Source organism: Entelurus aequoreus, linkage group LG28, assembly GCF_033978785.1.
Source record: "Entelurus aequoreus isolate RoL-2023_Sb linkage group LG28, RoL_Eaeq_v1.1, whole genome shotgun sequence".
Classification (NCBI taxonomy): domain Eukaryota; kingdom Metazoa; phylum Chordata; class Actinopteri; order Syngnathiformes; family Syngnathidae; genus Entelurus; species Entelurus aequoreus.
In genome coordinates this window covers 22,240,097-22,261,544 of record NC_084758.1, presented here as the reverse complement: position 1 = coordinate 22,261,544, position 21,448 = coordinate 22,240,097, and the positions used below count along the sequence as shown (strand labels likewise).

Genomic DNA, 21,448 nt, shown 5'->3' with positions numbered 1-21,448 from the left:
CCGGATGCAATGGACGTCGAGTGGGTCTAGCATAATATCGTGAAAGTCCAGTTCATGGTGGATCTAACATAATAGTGAGAGTCCAGTCCATAGTGGGGCCAGCAGGAGACCATCCCGAGCGGAGATGGGTCAGCAGCGCAGAGATGTCCCCAACCGATGCACAGGCGAGCGGTCCATCCCGGGTCCCGACTCTGGACAGTCAGCACTTCTTCCATGGCCACCGGACCTGTGCCCCCCCCTTCCACAGGGGAGAGGGAGGCGGAAAAGAAAAGAAACGGCAGATCAACTGGTCTAAAAAGGGGGTCTATTTAAAGGCGAGGGTATACAAATGAGTTTTAAGATGGGACTTAAATGCTCACACTCACATTCACACACTAGGGCCAATCAACATATCCCCAGGTGCATGTCTTTGGAGGTGGGAGGAAGCGGAGTACCCGGAGGGAACCCACGCAGTCACGGGGAGAACATGCAAACTCCACACACAAAGATCCCGAGCGCAGGATCGAACCCAAGACCTTCGTATTGTGAGGCAGACGCACGAACCCCTCTACCACCGTGCTGCCCGCCGGATAAGGTTATCCAGGCTAAATCACACCTAACCTTATCCGTGTCCACACACAACAATGCCACTGTTTAAGACCCCCGCACCCCTCCGTTCGCCGGCGCAACACGACCGAGTACGCATGCGCAGAAAAAAAAAATCCACCTGAGCGTCCATTTGCTCCAAAGCTCTCCAGTAGATGACTTTACTTCACTGTGAAGTTGTTATTTGAAAATAGCTATATTGTAAATAGTTTGCTGTGCACTTTACATTTGTTTGCTGTGTTTTGTGTGCAAGTTTTTAAATTAAAATGTATCTCCTTTGAACAATATCCAGTGTTGTGGTATTTCATCCATCCATCTTCTTCCGCTTATCTGAGGTCGGGTCGCGGGGGCAGCAGCCTAAGCAGGGAAGCTCAGACTTCCCTCTCCCCAGCCACTTCGTCCAGCTTCTCCAGGTGGATCCCGAGGCGTTCCCAGGCCAGCCAGGAGACATAGTCTACCCAACGTGTCCTGGGTCTTCCCCGTGGCCTCCTACTGGTCGGACGTGCCCTAAACACCTCCCTAGGGAGGCGTTCGGGTGGCATCCTGACCAGATGCTCATCTGGCTCCTCTCGATGTGAAGGAGCAGCGGCTTTAGTTTGAGCTCCTCCCGGATGGCAGAGCTTCTCACCCTATCTCTAAGGGAGAGCCCCGCCACCCGGCGGAGGAAACTCATTTCGGCCGCTTGTACCCGTGATCTTGTCCTTTCGGTCATAACCCAAAGGTGAGGATGGGAACTTAGATCGACCGGTAAATTGAGAGCTTTGCCTTCCGGCTCAGCTCCTTCTTCACCACAACGGATCGATACAGCGTCCGCATTACTGAAGACGCCGCACCGATCCGCCTGTCGACCTCCCGATCCACTCTTCCCTCACTCGTGAACAAGACTCCGAGGTACTTGAAGGTACAAGATCTCCTCCCCAACCCGGAGATGGCACTCCACCCTTTTCCGGGCAAGAACCATGGACTCGGACTTGGAGGTGCTGATTCTCATCCCAGTCGCTTCACACTCGGCTGCGAACCGATCCAGTGAGAGCTGAAAATCTTGGTATTTCAATTAACTAGAATCCAGTGTGCTGTGGGGTCCTATTGTCACCTGAACCATCATACATGGATCAAATCCTTAATAGACATGAGAAAGTAGACAATCCGATAAAGAACATTTTATAACAATTAATCTAGGGATCTAGATATCTGGTCAGGACACTCCTCACTCTTTTGCCTTCACCTTCATTGTCCATTTTTGCGCTAATGGCGGAGTTAGCGAAGATGCGGCCATCATGCACGCTGCCTGGCCATTTCACAGTCACATCCATAAAGCAATATTTGTAGTCACACACTGCCTGTATCACATCGACGGGAGGAAAGGACAAAGTTTTTCGCTGAGTAGAATCACAGCTGACCCGGACATTTGACAGTTCTCTTGCCGTCTGAGATGTGATGTGTCCCAAATAGCTGCAATCGCGCGTTTCCTTCACTTAAGGTATTCATGTGCAACGTTCCCTCTAAGGTGCGCGCGTGTGCAATTGCGCACTGCTCAAGCGTCCTCTGCGCACAGCAAATCTATGCCACGCACAAAATCAAATTAATAAATAAGCGCATAACAATTTTCGACACATGGACACGACAGAGAAAACAGTTTTCGTCATCATTGTTCAAATATTGTAACGTCTGTCGAGACGCTTTGAGGACATGAATTCCATCCATCACTTTACTGAGCAAAACTCTTTATTGTCGGCCATAAACACATCACCAAAACATTAGTAAAAAAAAATGATATCTAGCAAAACTGGTCATTTTCTGCAGTACAAACCAGACCAAAAGCAACTTTGTTATATCAACAGCAGCCGCTCGCTCTTTCTCACTTGCGCCAACACATGCACATATGGCACGTAGCCAGTGATGCGTTTAAAGCCACACAAAAAGTCGGACAACTCCAACACCACACATAAAGTGTCATTCCAGCTCGTTACACTATGATTTACCAATCAAATGTGTGCTTATTTTAGTGTCATTTATTAGGAATCTTAATTGATAAATATTAATCATGAAATGCTGTTAGTATATTAAATAAATACTAATAAAAATATATTTTTTACAAACAGGAAGTTGCAGGAATGTACACGTGATCCCCTGCTTACATCTCATTGTGCAACATGTGAATGTTTTAATGGGAACTAAATGCAATGTCTGAAAGTGGTACACATTATTTCCAAAGCAGGACCTCCACCCAGACAAACAATACAAGTACACAGTTTATGAAAAACAATATTTTTTGTTATTGTCATTGTAAGTGGGCCTAAACACTTATATTAGAAATGGAAATGACTGCTGTCATTTGATTATAATAATAAGAGAATGTTGTCTGTCTATCTGTGTTGGCCCTGCGATGAGGTGGGGACTTGTCCAAGGTGTACACCGCCTTCCGCCCGAATGCAGCTGAGATAGGCTCCAGCACCTCCCGCGACCCCAAAAGGGACAAGCGGTAGAAAATGGATGGATGGATGGAGATTGAACTTGTTATTTAGTCAGGTTTGGGACAGGTGAGCTGCTGGTGTAGCCACAGTGTGTACGTCTGATGTTGCTCACATGGGCTCCACTGAATCAGGGAGTTTTTGCGTTTGCTCACACACATGAAAAATTAGAGGGAACATTGTATGTGTGATTTCTACAAGCGTCTGTACATGTAGAAGAAGGAGAAACACGGGCATGTCTGGATGACTCGCCTCCATCTTTCCAGTGATTAGCTCCGGTTGTTATGAAGCTGGCTGTGGCGCATTCTTTCTGACGTCACTTTCTGTGTCACTTCCTCTCCGAACTCACTTTGTAAACGATCAATGAGTCCATACAGAGCTAAGTGCCGGAGATTGAAGAAATATACGGCGCACTTACCCGTGTATAAATGTGTCCGAAGAGGGGGACTTTAAACGATGGTGTAGTGTGACTTAGGCTAAATAATGATTCATTTAAGGGGTTAAACAATTTAGCGTAGACATGGCCTAAAAAAGTTTTAAATGGCATATTTCTCTCTCACTGTAGGGATTCAAAATAATCTATTTACCTTTCAAGCACAACTGAAGTTAGTTAGCAGGTTTCAACAATCCTCCAAGGCCTTTTGGTGCATTCCAGTTTACATTTGTAAAACGAAAAATACTTATGACCATGTTTTATACTTTATTATGTTTTGTATGTCCTCCTCAGGAACCAGCATCCTCTGCATTTGTATTTTGTACAACTGGGCTATTTTAACTGCCATATACGTTTTAACGTAAATAAACTGACTTTTAACTAAACCAATACATCAAAGGAAAATATAACTATTTACTCTTTTGTGGGGTGTGAAGGCAAATTGGCCTTTTAGTAATGTTAACTTAGACTTAGACTTCCTTTTTATTGTCATTCAAATTTGAACTTTACAGCACAGATAAGAACGAAATTTCGTTACATAAGCTCATGTTAGTGCAGGATAAAAAAAGCAATAAGGTGCATATATAAATAAATAAATATATATAAATAATATATATATAATATATATATAAAATAAATAAATGTATATACAAATACATATAAATAAATAAATAAATAAATACATTACTGTTCATATAAATATATTGCACTTTTCCACATGCGTCCACGTTTATGGATGTATGTTATATTGTCTTTTTTATTCCAGCGAGTTAATCCATTTTGGGGGGAGTTGAGGGGATAATTTAATTATGATGCGTTTAAGAGTCTTACGGCCTGAGGGAAGAAGCTGTTACAGAACCTGGAGGTTCTGCTTCGGAGGCTGCGGAACCTCTTTGTTAAGAAGAAGTTCCAGAAATTGTTCCTCAATTTTTGAATCATGTGACTTGAGGGTTATTTGAATGTATAGATTTTATTGTGTTTGGTATTTACAATAACTCTGGCTTACCGTATTTTCCGCACTATAAGGCGCACCGGATTATAAGACGCACCTTCAATGAATGGCCTATTTTAAAACTTTGTTCATATATAAGGCGCACCGCATTATAAGGCGCATAGAATAGACGCTACAGTAGAGGCTGGAGTTACGTTATGCATCCCGTAGTTGCGAGACCTGTTGTGGCTCAATATTGGTCCATGTATAAGGCGCACCGGATTATAAGGCGCACTGTCAGCTTTTGAGAAAATTCGAGGTTTTTGGGTGCGCCTTATAGTGCGGAAAATACGGTAGTTTATTTACAACATGCCTACAAGCAGGGCTACGCATTTATGGCGAAAACCAAAATCACGATTAGGGAGGAACGATACAAAAATTTCATATCGCAGTTCTAGTTTAATTTATTCCACATAGACTACGTTTACACTGCAGGACAAAGTGGCCCGGATCGCAAGTAAAATGTGATTTTTATCAGACTCCAGTGTCCACAATGTGGCCCCAATGTGGCCTCTAGTGGGATCTGAGCCAAGGATGTCGTTGTGGCTTGTGCAGCCCTTTGAGACATTTGTGATTAAGGACTATATAAGTAAACTTTGATTGATTGATTCATTGATTGATCGACGTCACTCGCATGCGCACTCCGATAAAGTGAAAACAAAGGAAGTTGACCGGGAGGAAGTTGCTAATACTACAAAATAAAATAAAAGTCGAAACACCTTAAAAATTAGTGTTTTTTGAAGTAAAAGTAAATGGAAGTAATTTAATCTTTTTATGGCTGTTAAGTAGAGGAGACACGGACATCAGCGTGGAATCTACGGAAGCTTTTTTTGTCAACTCACATGTAAACAAATGCGCCATAGCGTCAAATCCGGTCTTTCAACAATCTTTATTTCTTCGGAATCAAAATATACAGTCGTGGTCAAAAGTTTACATACACTTGTAAAGAACATAATGTCATGGCTGTCTTAAGTTTCCAATAATTTCTACAACTCTTATTTTTATGTGATAGAGTGATTGGAGCACATACTTGTTGGTCACAAAAAACATTCATGAAGTTTGGTTCTTTTATGAATTTATTATGGGTCTACTGAAAATGTGAGCTGGGTCAAAAGTATACATACAGCAATGTTAATATTTGCTTACATGTCCCTTGGCAAGTTTCACTGCAATAAGGCGCTTTTGGTAGCCATCCACAAGCTTCTGCTTGAATTTTTGACCACTCCTCTTGACAAAATTGGTGCAGTTCAGCTAAAGTTGTTGGTTTTCTGACATGGACTTGTTTCTTCAACATTGTCCACACGTTTAAGTCAGGACTTTGGGAAGGCCATTCTAAAACCTTAATTCTAGCCTGATTTAGCCATTCCTTTACCACTTTTGACGTGTGTTTGGGGTCATTGTCCTGTTGGAACACCCAACTGCGCCCAAGACCCAACCTCCGGGCTGAGGATTTTAGGTTGTCCTGAAGAATTTGGAGGTAATCCTCCTTTTTCATTGTCCCATTTACTCTCTGTAAAGCACCACTTCCCTTGGCAGCAAAACAGGACCAGAGTATAATACTACCACCACCATGCTTGACGGTAGGTGTGGTGTTCCTGGAATTAAAGGCCTCACCTTTTCTCCTTTAAACATATTGCTGGGTATTGTGGCCAAACAGCTAAATTTTTGTTTCATCTGACCACAGAACTTTCCTCCAGAAGGTCTTATCTTTGTCCATGCGATGTATATTCACATATTACATATACCGTATTTTTCGGACTATAAGTCGCAGTTTTTTTCATAGTTTGGTGCGACTTATACTCAGGAGCGACTTATGTGTGAAATTATTAACACATTACCGTAAAATATCAACTAATATTATTTAGCTCATTCACGTAAGAGACTAGACGTATAAGATTTCATGGGATTTAGCGATTAGGAGTGATAAATTGTTTGGTAAATGTATAGCATGTTCTATATGTTATAGTTATTTGAATGACTCTTACCATAATATGTTACGTTAACATACCAGGCACGTTCTCAGTTGGTTATTTATGCCTCATATAACACAGTGGTCCCCAACCTTTTTGTAGCTGCGGACCGGTCAACGCTTGAAAATTTGTCCCACGGACCGGTGTGTGTGGGAGGGGGGGTGTATTTAAAAAAAATATATATATATATATATATATATACTGTATTTTTTTTTTTTTTTACATAAAGAAATACAATCATGTGTGCTTACGGACTGTATCCCTGCAGACTGTATTGATCTATATTGATATATAATGTATATATTGTGTTTTTTATGTTGATTTAATAAAAAAAATACAAATATATATATATATATTTTTTTATTTTTTTATTTTCTTGTGCGTCCCGGTACCAATCGGCCCAATGGTTGGGGACCACTGATATAACATACACTTATTCAGCCTCTTGTTCACTATTCTTTATTTATTTTAAATTGCCTTTCAAATGTCTATTCTTGGTGTTGGCTTTTATCAAATACATTTCCCCCAAAAAATGCGACTTATACTCCAGTGCGACTTATATGTTTTTTCCTTCTTTATTATGCATTTTCGGTCAGTGCGACTTATACTCCGGAGTGACTTATACTCCGAGAAATACGGTAGCCTAATATTTGTGCACTATTGACAAGTGATGCACCGAAATTTCGGTCCTCTTAAAGAGACTTTGTTCACCGAAACCAGATGTCGTGATGAAATATCCACTTCCACTGGTGACTGCGTCTTTACCGGCGCACACGGGTGACGTAGCTCGCCCAAAGCTGACGAAAAAGTCACATTCGGGTCACATTGCGTTTAGGCTGAAGTCACATTTATTTAGATTCCAATCAAATTCAGGACTACCTCCTGATGTGGCCTGAATCTGATGCAAAAAAAGATACGATTTGAAGTACTTTGGAGCGTTTCGATTTGTGTCACTTGAGGGCAAAAAAATCTGATTTGGTGTGCAGTGTAAATGGGGTGAAAAAGTAGAGGGAAATACAAAAGCTTAGGTTTTTTTTGTCAAAAAAAGACCGAAAATCCCTCACACTCTCTTTATTGAGCATTACAACCATGCTACTTCTTGTTTACTTTCTTGTAGGTTAAAAAGCAAACAAGCAGGGCCTGGTTTTTGCCAAGTAGTGATGTTGCGACTGAAAGGTGCAACATTATTCATAAGGCTGTACATTGTTCCAACTGTTATTCCATCTGTCGCTTTGGCATTTTTCTGTCCATTCTTTGTATGGGAGGGCCCCCCGTGTGTCAGGCGGTTGGTGAAAGCGAACTAACACCGGGACTGTACCATTCCACATGAGGCGTGGGGACACACTTGTACATGTGCATGCAACTCAGGTGGCGGTGGCGGTCACCTCAGGTTGTTGTCGTTTCCTGTCATTGACCCTGTGCCCTCCCTCCCCTCCCTCTCCAACAGAACATACACATAAAAACATTGGCTGACGACATGGTAAGGTGCTGGGTTGTACTCACTCAAACCTGGTTTGCTTTCACGTCATCCTCCCGCTCATCCGTCGCCACGGCTGCATGTGACTGAAACAAGCCAATGGATCAAACATGTGTTTGGAAGCAAGTAGAGAAACCACTAGTGTGGTGTTAGTCGTTAGTCAATTGTAGTTCACTTCCTATCTGTCTGATCCATTCAGCATTTTTTCAGCCCTGTTTGTCTTTATCATGCATGCCACACCGTTTCTTTTTTATGAATGCACATTTTATGATGGTGTATGATAGATTTAAATTGAAATATTCTCCATCAATAAATGGCAATTAGCCTGACTTGACAAAGTGAAACTTTAATTGTTGTCAAAAAGTCTAATTTAACATTTGTGTCCAGGACTTGTTCTTATATTAGATATTATGTAGCAAGTAAACAATAACAATACAATAAAGAGTATCGTTTGCAGGAGGTATTTACAAATTAACATATTAAAATAAAATGGATTAAAATTTAAATGATGAATAATGAATTATATTTGAAATTACATGGTCTGCTTCAAAAATATTTGTTGAATTAAAAATTATATTAATAATACATATTTAATTGTATTTACAAATAAAGTAAACCTATTAATATTAGACAGATAAAACATTCAGACATTTTGTATGCATTGTATTTTAAATTACATTGTTTAAAAAAACGTGTTAATTTCAAAAGAATTATATTAATAATACATATTTAATTGTATTTACATAAAATCAAATAAAGTAAACCTATTACAATACAGTAGATAACACAAATATATTTTTTTAATTAATTGTATTTGAAATTATATTGTTTGTTTGAAAAAAAATATTTGTTAAATTCAAAATAAAGTAAACCTATTACAAGAAAATAGATAAGAAATTCAGAAACACACATTTTTTTATGAATTTTATTTGAAATGACATTGTTTGAAAAAAATATTTGTTACATTCAAAATGATTATATTAATAATACATAGTTTAATTGTATTTACATAGGAAAATAAAGTAAACCTATTTTACAATAGAGTATAGATAAAACAATTACAAACACATTTTTTATAAATTATATTAGAAATGACATTGTTTGAAAAAAAATATTTGTTAAATTCAAAATTATTATATTAATAATACATATTTAATTGTATTTACTGTATATTGGCAAATAAAGTAGACCTATTACAATAAAATAGATTAAAAATCCAGGAGCACACATTTTTTATGAATGATATTTGAAATGACATTGTTTGAAAAAAATATTAGTTAAATTCAAAATTACTATGTTAATAATACATATTTAATTGTATTTACATAGGCAAATAAAGTAAACCTATTACAATAGAGTAGATACAAAATTAAAAAATAAAATAAAAATTATAAATTATATTTGAAAATATGTTAAATGTTTGTTTGAAAACATATTTGTTAAATTCAAAATTATGATAATAATACATAGTTAATTGAATTGACATAGGCAATTAAAGTAAACCTATTAAAATTAAGTACATTTTTTGTATGAATTACATTTGAAATTTCTTTAAAAAAACAAAAAAAACTTGTTACATTCCTAAATAATGATGATGATAATAATAATAATACATATTTAATTATCAAATCAATATTTATTTCTGGTGGCCCAAGAGTTGACCAATGGGACATTTCAAGTCAACCTGGGGATTAATAACAGCGTCACCATGTTGTTTATGACAAATGTTCACCAGTTTGTGTGCAGCGATTGAGGAGTAGACAAGTAAGCTTACACAATCGTTTCACACGGCTGTACCCAATATTTGGTTGTATTATTATATAGATTTATGAATACAACGTGACTAAAAAGCACTAAACCACAATTTCACTTTGTCAATCTATGTTATTGATTGGGAAAATAATGATTTAAAGTCCAATACATGTAAAAATGTGCATGAATTGAAGTGGTTTCACTACTGGAGCCGCTCTGCATGTCCAATAAACCAAGCATGTCTTCTCCATTTCATTCCATCACACACTGCTTGCATGGGGTTCATGTTTTTTTTCCCTTTTATTCACACTAATATTCACTGTACAGAATAATAATGAATGTCAACTCAATGATGGAAACGTTCACTGGTAAATGTTGAATAAAATGCAGAACAACTTTGGTAAGATGGTAAGTGAATACTACACGGGTTTCATACTATAGACCTTCTGTGACATATACAAGTATTTTTGCTGTTGTAGGTACAAAGGAGTACACAGTATTATGATAGCAACACAGCCAAACTGTGTTTGAAGTCTACCATCACCGACCTGTGCCATATTTAATGCCCTCCGTCTTCTTTCAGCGTGATCGTATCACCAGTTTCCGAAAAACAGGCATGAAGAAGGAGAAGCCCCTCATTCAGCACCCGACGGACCCCCTGTCGATCCAGACCGAGCTGCCGCTCCCTCAGCCGCTCTTTGACGAGCGCTCCATGAACCTTTCGGAAAAGGAGATTATTGACCTCTTTGAGAAGATGATGGTAGGTTTTAATGAAAGAACAAACAACACTTTGTATTATGAAATTAGTAATTCAGTATGTCAAATGAAAACTGATCAGTGGAGGACATTTCTATCACCGACACAGAGTTAGTAGTTGGTCTTTACTGAGGGCCATTTTAGTTTGGGATAGCCATAGACCGTTGAAATGTAGCAATATTAATAACAGTCGTCAATAACAATAGACATTTAAAATGCATGAATAATAACAGTCATCAATTACAATTGACATTTAAAATGCATTAATTTTAATTACAGTCGTCAATAACAATAGACAGTTAAGATGCAGCAATATTAGTAACAGTCATCAATTACAATAGATAGTAAAATGCATTAATAAAAACAGTCATCAATAACACTAGAGAGTTAAAATACATTGATTTTAATAACAGTTGTCAAAAACAACAGACAGTTAAGATGCATTAATTTGAATAACAGCTGTCAATAACAACAGACAGTTAAGATGCATTAATTTTAATAACAGTCGTCAATAACAATAGACAGTTAAAATGAATACATTTTAATAACAGTTGTTAAAAACAATAGACAGTTAAAATGCATTAATTTTAATAACAATTGTCAATAACAATACACAGTTAAAATGTGTTAATTTTAATAACAGTCGTCAATAACAATAGACAGTTAAAATGCGTTAATTTTAATAACAGTCATCAATAACAATAGACATTTAAAATGCGTTCATTTTAATAACAGTTGTCAATAACAATAGACAGTTAAAATGCATTATTTTTATTAACAGTTGTCAATTATAATTGACAGTTAAAATGCATTCATATTATTAACAGCTATTAATAACAGAGAGTTAAAATGCAGTAATATCAGTCATCAATTACACTAGAAATAAAATGCATTACTTTTAATAACAGTCATCAAATATAATAGAGTTAAATGCATTAATATTATTAACAGTCATCAATAACACTAGAGTTAAATTGCATTAATAATAACAGTCATCGATAACACTAAAGAGTTAAAATGCAGTAATATTAATAACAGTCAATAACATAGACAGTTTAAAGACAGCATTATTAATAACAGTCATGAATTACAACAAACAGTTAAAATACATTAGTATTAATAACAGTCGTCAGTAATTATAGACAGTTAAAATGCAGTAATATCAATAATAATAGGGAATAACAATAGACAGTTAAAATGCAGTAATGTCAATAACGAGTGAATAATAATAGACAGTTAAAATGCAGTAATATCAATAATAATAATGAATAACAATAGGCAGTTAAAATGCGGTAATATTAATAACAATAGGCAGTTAAAATGCAGTAAAATTAATAACAGTGAATAACAATAGGCAGTTAAAATGCAGTAATATCAACAACAATGGTGAATAACAATAGGCAGTTAAAATGTGGTAATATTAATAACAATAGTCAGTTAAAATGCAGTAATATTAATAACAACAGTGAATAACAATAGGCAGTTAAAATGCAGTAATATCAATAACAATAGTGAATAACAATAGGCTGTTAAAATACAGTAATATTAATAACAGTCGTCAATAACTTTTTACACAATTATTTATATATTGGCATGACTTCCATCTGCATTACAATGGTACCTCACTTTTCGTTGGTAATACGTTTCAAAAGGTCAGCCGAAAAAATTAATCATATGAGAACCGAAGCGATTTTTCCCTCTTGGCAACCTATGAGTGGAGAGGGAGAAGAGGAGGGGCGAGCCACGTGGATAAATTCAAGAGCGTTTCTTTATCAAGTGCTGGAATTCACAACTTACTTTGGCCCCATGGTGGTTTATTTTGCAGTCATACTCAATGAAAAGTAGAGAGAATGAGTCACCAACGCCTTGGATTCTTTGTTTGGGGAGTGGTTTGACGTACAATGACTAAGGCTGTATACGAAAACCGTGGCAAAATCTTTGCGACATTCTTATTGGAAGGTAAAGGCCTACTGAAACCCACTACTACCGACCACGCAGTCTGATAGTTTATATATCAATGATGAAATCTTAACATTGCAACACATGCCAATGCGGCCGGGTTAACTTATAAAGTGCAATTTTAAATTTCCTGCGAAACTTCCGGTTGAAAACGTCTATGTATGATGACGTATGCGCGTGACGTCAATGGTTGAAACGGAAGTATTCGGACACCATTGTATCCAATACAAAAAGCTCTGTTTTCATCGCACAATTCCACAGTATTCTGGACATCTGTGTTGGTGAATCTTTTGCAATTTGTTTAATGAACAATGAAGACTGCAAAGAAGAAAGTTGTAGGTGAGATCGGTGTATTAGCGGCTGGCTGCAGCAACACAAACAGGAGAACTTTGACTTGGATAGCAGACGCGCTATCAAACGCTAGCCGCCGACCGCATCGATGATCGGGTGAAGTCCTTTGTCGCTCCGTCGATCGCTGGAACGCAGGTGAGCACGGGTGTTGATGAGCAGATGATGGCTGGCTGGCGTAGGTGGATAGCTAATGTTTTTAGCATAGCTCTGTGAGGTCCCGTAGCTAAGTTAGCTTCAATGGCGTCGTTAGCAACAGCATTGTTAAGCTTCGCCAGGCTGGAAAGCATTAACCGTGTCGTTATATGTCCATGTTTTAATAGTATTGCTGATTTTCTGTCTATCCTTCCAGTCAGGGGTTTATTTCTTTTGTTTCTATCTGCATTTACACTACCGTTCAAAAGTTTGGGGTCACCCAAACAATTTTGTGGAATAGCCTTCATTTCTAAGAACAAGAATAGACTGTCGAGTTTCAGATGAAAGTTCTCTTTTTCTGGCCATTTTGAGCGTTTAATTGACCCCACAAATGTGATGCTCCAGAAACTCAATCTGCTCAAAGGAAGGTCAGTTTTGTAGCTTCTGTAACGAGCTAAACTGTTTTCAGATGTGTGAACATGATTGCACAAGGGTTTTCTAATCATCAATTAGCCTTCTGAGCCAATGAGCAAACACATTGTACCATTAGAACACTGGAGTGATAGTTTCTGGAAATGGGCCTCTATACACCTATGTAGATATTGCACCAAAAACCAGACATTTGCAGCTAGAATAGTCATTTACCACATTAGCAATGTATAGAGTGTATTTCTTTAAAGTTAAGACTAGTTTAAAGTTATCTTCATTGAAAAGTACAGTGCTTTACCTTCAAAAATAAGGACAATTCAATGTGACCCCAAACTTTTGAACGGTAGTGTATGCCCGATGCTATCACATTAGCTCCGTAGCTAAAGTGCTTCGCCGATGTATTGTCGTGGAGATAAAAGTCACTGTGAATGTCCATTTCGCGTTCTCGACTCTCATTTTCAAGAGGATATAGTATCCGAGATGGTTTAAAATACAAATCCGTGATCCACAATAGAAAAAGGAGGAAGTGTGGAATCCAATGAGCCAGCTTGTACCTAAGTTACGGTCAGAGCGAAAAAAGATACGTCCTGCACTGCACTCTAGTCCTTCACTCTCACGTTCCTCATCCACGAATCTTTCATCCTCGCTCAAATGAATGGGGTAATCGTCGCTTTCTCGGTCCGAATCGCTCTCGCTGCCGGTGTAAACAATGGGGAAATGTGAGGAGCCCTTCAACCTGCGACGTCACGCTACTTCCGGTACAGGCAAGGCTTTTTTTTTATCAGCGACCAAAAGTTGCGAACTTTATCGTCGATGTTCTCTACTAAATCCTTTCAGCAAAAATATGGCATTATCGCGAAATGATCAAGTATGACACATAGAATGGACCTGTTATCCCTGTTTAAATAAAAAAAAAATAATTTCAGTAGGCCTTTAAACCATCCTAAAATTAGGTTGTACGAAATATCCATCAGGAGCTAAAATAGGATGATTAAATCATTGAAGATAAAACTTACATCAAAATTATTAAGAAAGGTAAAAAAATTATCCAATAAATCAGCTTTGAAACGTTAAAATCAATCAAGGGAAGTTAACTAGTTCTATCCATGTCTTGTATGCACGTACACAACACATACTCTGTCTTCTTAATCCAAAATCCACCTGATGGGTATTTAGGATGGGAATACATTCTGCAGACATCAGTAGTCAACCTACTTACATTCCCCTCGACTATTTACTTCATACTTGAATGTCGTCAAAGCTTTGTCAGAAAACAAAAAAAGGTTTCTTTTTGAAGTCCAATGCTGCATCATTGCATCGGTCGTGTGCACTGTTGTGGATAATACCTTTAAGGTGTGTGCACGTCTCTTGTTCCGATGGCTGGCTTCACTCCCCTCACACAATAGCCTTTATTGCCAACACTGCGGGAATACGAGCACTGCTCTTGCCTTTTTAGTTTTCCATCAGGCTATGGCGTGAGTGTTTTCTTGCCTTGTTTGCCGCGCTCCCCCTGTCCGTCACTCATTTTCACATCTCAATTTGCCGTGTTTGTGCGCGGCGTGGCGTGACATTAAAAACCCAGCTTAAATTTGCGGTGTGACAGATGACACAGACAGCGCGTTGACATTTGAGAGGTCTCGACAATGCAGAGCAGAAGTATGAAATTATAGTAATGAAATCAAGTCCAAAGGGGTATTTATTTGTGCACTTTTGAAGGCGGTACTTGTCTCTCTCTCTCTCTCTCTCTGTCGCTCACTTGTCGCTCCCAGACTACCGTGGGGTCTTTGTCGTACCAGTCGGAATTTCACCACAGTTTGATGTGAAAAAAAGTCTGTAGAGACATACTTTTTTTTCTTTTTTTTTCCTCTGTAGAGACTTACAAAAATGAGTGGTTCAAATTCCGCCATGATCGATCGCAGCAAATCAATCAAAGGACATCTGAGAACAAGTGTGATGACGAGCATAGAACAGGAGATTGAACATAATGGTACTTAGTCTACAATTATACAAAACCCAAAACCAGTGAAGTTGGCACGTTGTGTAAATCGTAAATAAAAACAGAATACAATTAATTGTAAATCCTTTTCAACCTATATTCAATTGAATATACTGCAAAGACAACATACTCAACGTTCGAACTGGAAAACTTTGTTATTTTTTGCAAGTATTAGCTCATTTGGAATTTGATGCCTGCAACATGTTTCAAAAAAGCTGGCACAAGTGGCAAAAAAGCAGAGCCATTTATCAACAACACCCGGAAACGCCGCCGGCTTCGCTGGGCCCGAGCTCATCTAAGATGGACTGATGCAAAGTGTAAAAGTGTTCTGTGGTCTGACGAGTTCACATTTGAAATTGTTTTTGGAAACTGTGGATGTTGTGTCCTCCGGAACAAAGAGGAAGAGAACCATCCGGATTGTTATAGGCGCAAAGTTCAAAAGTCAGAATCTGTGATGGTATGGGGGTGTATTAGTGCCCAACTTACACATCTGTGAAGGCACCATTAATGCTGAAAGGTACATACAGGTTTTGGAGCAACATATGTTGCCATCCAAGCAACGTTATCATGGACGCCCCTGCTTATTTCAGCAAGACAATGCCAAGCCACGTGTTACAACAGCGTGGCTTCATAGTAAAAGAGTGCGGGTACTAGACTGGCCTGCCTGTAGTCCAGACCTGTCTCCCATTGAAAATGTGTGGTGCATTATGAAGCCTAAAATAACACAACGGAGACCCCCGGACTGTTGAACAACTTAAGCTGTACATCAAGCAAGAATGGGAAAGAATTCCAAAAATTGGTCTCCTCAGTTCCCAAACGTTTACTGAGTGTTATTAAAAGGAAATGCCATGTAAAACAGTGGTAAAAATGCCCCTGTGCCAACTTTTTTGCAATGTGTTGCTGCCATTAAATTCTAAGTTAATAATCATTTAATTAAGGTTCTCAGTTCGAACATTAAATATCTTGTCTTTGCAGTCTATTCAATTGAAATTGAAAAGGATTTGCAAATCATTGCATTCTGTTTTTATTTATTAATTACACAACGTGCCAACCTCACTCGTTTTGGGGTTTGTACAAGTTTGGAAAATACATCGCAAAAAAAGCCACCCTTCATTTTATTGACATAAAAAAAAGCGGTAATATCCTGCATGCGTCATTCTATTTTACAAAATAAAATAACCCCAGAACTACACTAGCAGATACAATATATGCAAATATGATAGCAGTAGTCATAACAACAAATTAGTTAAGTAAACAGTAATAACAGCATTGACAAGGATCATTATTATACTATAATTAAAACAATAATAATAATATTAATACAGAATAATAATATTTACCTTTATTATTACCATTACTATCATTTCAAATGTAATGAAACGTAAATTAGATTAACAAGTAGATAATAAGAGAAAGGAGAGTAAGAAAAAAAGGGGCAGAGGAATGTAATATTAATTTATGATAATGATAGGTAAAGCTTAACGGTATGCCATGTTTTAGGTGATGTGGATGTATGAGTTTATGTTTGTACGCGTGTACTGTATGTTTAAATATGTCTTTTATTGATTTTCAAAAAACGAAAACTTTTATAAGCGATTTTTTAAAATTATTAATCAATTTTGAATCAGTATGAATGAGCTTACCTAACAATATTATAGCTTTACTTTTATTTATGCACGTCCTGCTGCATTTCTATCATGTTTCGGACAATGGTGAGTAGGTTTGTTTTGTTGGAAATTGCAGTTTAACTTTATTTAGCACTTGCATGACAGTGAAGCAGGCGTGTCCAAACCTTTTGACTTGGGCCCCGCATTGGGCTGAAAACATTTGGCCAGGGGCCGAAAGCCGACTGCATGTAAAATAACAATACACATATAAAGACTATACATATTCATATATATATGTGTCCATATTATATGAAAAAAATTTGGCCAGGGGCCGAAAGCCGACAGCATGTAAAATAACATTATACATATACAGTCTATATATATTCATATATATGTGTCCATATTATATTAATATAATAAATATATCATTGATATTTGAAAGTTCAACTCCTACCTTGTTTACTTCCGCGACAACCTCCTTAAAGTTTGTAATCAATCAGAAATATCAAGCAGCTAAAATACGCCATTTAAATGGGTCCCACTTTGAATATTTTATGGTGCGTGGACATATTTTATAACGTCCACAAAATTCAGTGAGCAAGTTGAGTTATGTGTGACCATGTGTTGTTTTTTTTTTGCATCATGACTAGGGAAGGTTGTTTACATTAGGTCAAAAAATAAAATGTTATGCTGTATTCCACAGTTTCGCAATTACAATGAAGGCCTATTCTATACTCACTTCAAAGCAAAATTCATGGTCATTGTCTTGATTTACTCACATTTTCCACAAGATGGTGGCAAATTTGCAGCAAATCATCATCATCATCATCGGCAGCTCAGTCTCGAGAGACCATACTGATGCGCGTCTGGAGTCTTGTCATGTTGTTTGGCATCGTCTGCTATGGCTGCGCAGTCCGATCTGTGAGTGACAGTCTTTATTGCAGTTTGTGCAAATGAATAAGGTGGCCTGGGTTTGAGGGGTTGCTGCAGTGCACTTCCTGCGTCTCCTCTTCTCTGCTGCAAGCCGATCTCTTGCCACCTCAGCTTCTGCACTGCCCTTGTGGACAGTCTGACGCCAAGCATTTCTGTCCATGGCCTGTACCTCCCAGCTGTCAGGAGAGATGTTGCATGCTTTCATGTCTCTTTTGCAGACGTCCTTGAAGCGTAGTAGGGGGCGACCAGCTCGTCTGGTGCCAATGGTCAGTTGTCCATACATGATGTCCTTAGGTAGTCTTCCATCCTCCATCCGTCGGACATGGCCGAGCCAGCGGAGACGGCGTTGACTCAGCAGGGAGTACATGCTGGGGATCTTAGCGCGCTGCAGGATGTTGGTGTATGGGATGTGGTCCTGCCAGCTGATGTTGAGGATGCGCCTGAGGCACCGCATGTGGAAGGTGTTGAGCCGACGTTCTTGCTTCATATAGGTGGTCCAGGATTCACTTCCATAGAGAAGGGTGCTGAGAACGCAGGCCTGATATACACGGATCTTGGTGTGTTCTGACAGCGCTCCGTTCTCCCACACTCTCTTGGTCAGTCTAGCCATGATGGTATTTGCCTTTCCGAGACGCCTGTCCAGTTCGATGTCCAGTGAGAGGTTGTTGCTGATTGTTGATCCCAAGTAGGTGAACTCGTCCACAGTGTCCAGTCTGATGTTATCAACTGTGATGGAGGGGGCAGTACTGATGTCTTGTGCACTGATGTTGGTCTTCTTCAGGCTTATTGTGAGCCCAAACTGCTTACAAGCATCGGCAAAGCGGTCAGCCAAACTCTGAAGGGCATCCTCTGTGTGAGTCATGAGGGCTGCATCATCAGCAAACAACATCTCCCTGATGAGAACTGTCCTGACCTTGGTCTTAGAACGCAGTCGCGCCAGGTTAAACAATCTCCCATCAGACCGGGTGTGCAGGTATACACCATCAGTGGAGGAGTCGAAGGCGTAAGACAGGAGCAGGGAAAAGAAAATCCCGAAAAGGGTTGGTGCAAGTACACAGCCCTGCTTGACACCACTGTTGATACAGAATGGTTCTGAGGATGATCCGTCATACAGGACTGTGCCCTTCATGTTGACATGGAAGGAGGTCACCATGCTGCCGAGCTTTGGGGGGCAGCCAATCTTCTCAAGGAGCTGGAATAGGCCTTCCCTGCTGACCAGATCGAAGGCCTTGGTGAGGTCTATGAACATCATGTAGAGTGGCTGGCCTTGCTCTCTACTCTTTTCCTGGAGCTGTCGAAGGGAAAAGATCATGTCAGTTGTCGACCTGCCTGCTCTGAAGCCACATTGGGATTCTGGATAGACACGATCCGCGAGTCTCTGCAGCCTGTTGAGGAGGATGCGTGCATACACTTTGCCGACAATGCTGAGAAGGGAGATCCCTCTGTAGTTGTTGCAGTCACTGCGGTCACCTTTGTTTTTATACAGTGTCACAATGGTGGCGTCACGCATGTCTTGTGGGACTGCACCTTCCTCCCAGCACATGCAGAGCAACTCATACAGAGGCTGAAGCAGGGCAGGTTTCCCGTGCTTGATGGCTTCAGGTGGGATGTTATCGCTACCTGGTGCTTTGTCGTTTGGGAGGGCATCAATGGCTTTGCTGAGCTCTTCCATAGTGGGCACTTCATCTAGCTCCTCCATGATGGGCAGATCCTTCGTACCACTAAGGGCAGCATTGGAAACTGATGTTTCACGGGAGTACAGTTCTGAGTAGTGTTCCACCCATCTGGTCATCTGTTCCTCCCGGTTAGTGATCTTCTCCCCTGACAGAGATTTCAGGGGGGCAATTCCTTTTACTTCAGGGCCAAGGGCCTTTTTGATGCCGTTGTACATGCCGCGTGTGTTTCCGGACTCGGCACAGCTCTGTATTTCCTTACACAGTTGTTGCCAATATTCATTGGCACACTGTCTAGCAACACGCTGGGTGGTGTTCCGAGCCCTTCTGAGTGCTGTGAGTGTCTGTTCATTTGGGCATTCCTTGTGTGCTAAGAAGGCTGCACGTTTAGCCTCTATTTCTGGTTTCATCCTTGGAAGGTGGGCTTTGAACCAATCCTGGCAGGGATGTTCTTTCTTGCCAAACGAGGACATGGCCGTGTTGTAAATTTTGTCCCTCATGGCATTCCACTTTCCTGTGGCGTCATGATCTGGCAGGTCCTGTAGGGCTTCATCCAGGTTGGTTACATATGCGTCCACCTTAAGGGGATCTGACATGTGTACTGTGTTGATCCGGGGGCGGCCTTTTGGTTTGGAGTGATGTAGCTTGCGTGGCTGGAGACGCACTTTGCTGCACACAAGGGCATGGTCAGTGTCACAGTCTGCACTATGGTAGCTTCTGGTGATGAGGACATTGTTTAAGGTTGTTTACATTAGGTCAAAAAATAAAATGTTATGCTGTATTCCACAGTTTCGCAATTACAATGAAGGCCTATTCTATACTCACTTCAAAGCAAAATTCATGGTCATTGTCTTGATTTACTCACATTTTCCACAAGATGGTGGCAAATTTGCAGCAAATAGATTGTCAGATATGTACTATCAATTTGGAAACACCCCTGCTGGCCAGATTCCTTATTAAACTCGTGACTAAACTCATGACAAACTCGCGGGCCAAAATGAGCACACGGACGGGCCGTAGTATGTGGGATCTGAGCCGAGGATGTCGTGGTGGCTTGTGCAGCCCTTTGAGACACTTGTGATTAAGGGCTATATAAATAAACTTTGATTGATTGATTGATAGTTCGAACACCTCTGCAGTAAGGGATGTAAAATGTTCAAAAAGGCTTTATAATAGTGACAGTTTGACATCGGAACTGATTAATCCTATTTCCATTCTGTCCAGTGAAGAAAACAAAGCATCTATTGTGACCGTAACAGACTGCGTTCAATGTCAGATTCAACTTTATAAACTTTTATCCAGATTCAACCCTTTTTGGTCGCACACGAGTATACAGTAATTTATTTGGCCTCCATCTTCTCTGCCTTTCCTGTTATTGTTTGTCGGTATGTTGCAGCCTGAGAATCCCAGCAGGCCTCAAAGGGGGATTGCCGTATTAGTGAGACCCCCCTCTGTGCATTAATGACTCGGAGAAAGTGAAAATATGTTTTTTTTTTCCTTTTTGGGAAAGTGGTTTGTCTCTCACACCATGTGTTCTCCATGCCCAACAGCAGATTACTTTAAAGCGGCAGGTCAGGGAAGAGATCTGAGGAATTGAATAATGAAGGTAAATGTTTTCAAGTGTTTTATTGATTGAAGAAATATATTAAGAGACATGAAGTGTGTTCTCCAAAATTTAGCCTTTAGACATAATTTTACAAGTGCATTTAGTAAACCCATACTGAGAACACACCATTTTGTGTGTCTGTAGCTTTAAGACTAAATAACTGTGTTTATTCACACCTGTCTCCAACAAAACGGGGATAGCAGGTCCATTCTATGTGTCATACTTGATCATTTCGCGATATTGCCTTATTTTTGCTGAAAGGATTTAGTAGAGAACATCGACGATAAAGTTTGCAACTTTTGGTCGCTGATAAAAAAGCCTTGCCTG

General features: G+C 39.4%; 1 protein-coding gene across 1 annotated transcript in view; it reads left to right on the top strand.

The window, feature by feature from the left end:
* Positions 1-21,448, top strand: part of LOC133645061 (protein diaphanous homolog 2-like) — a 113,573-nt gene that overhangs the window by 51,419 nt on the left and 40,706 nt on the right. Inside the window, exons 3-4 of the mRNA XM_062039847.1 lie at positions 7,898-7,930; positions 10,263-10,439. Of these exons, the coding sequence (XP_061895831.1) occupies positions 7,898-7,930; positions 10,263-10,439 (210 nt within the window). The remainder of the gene's footprint in view (positions 1-7,897; positions 7,931-10,262; positions 10,440-21,448) is intronic.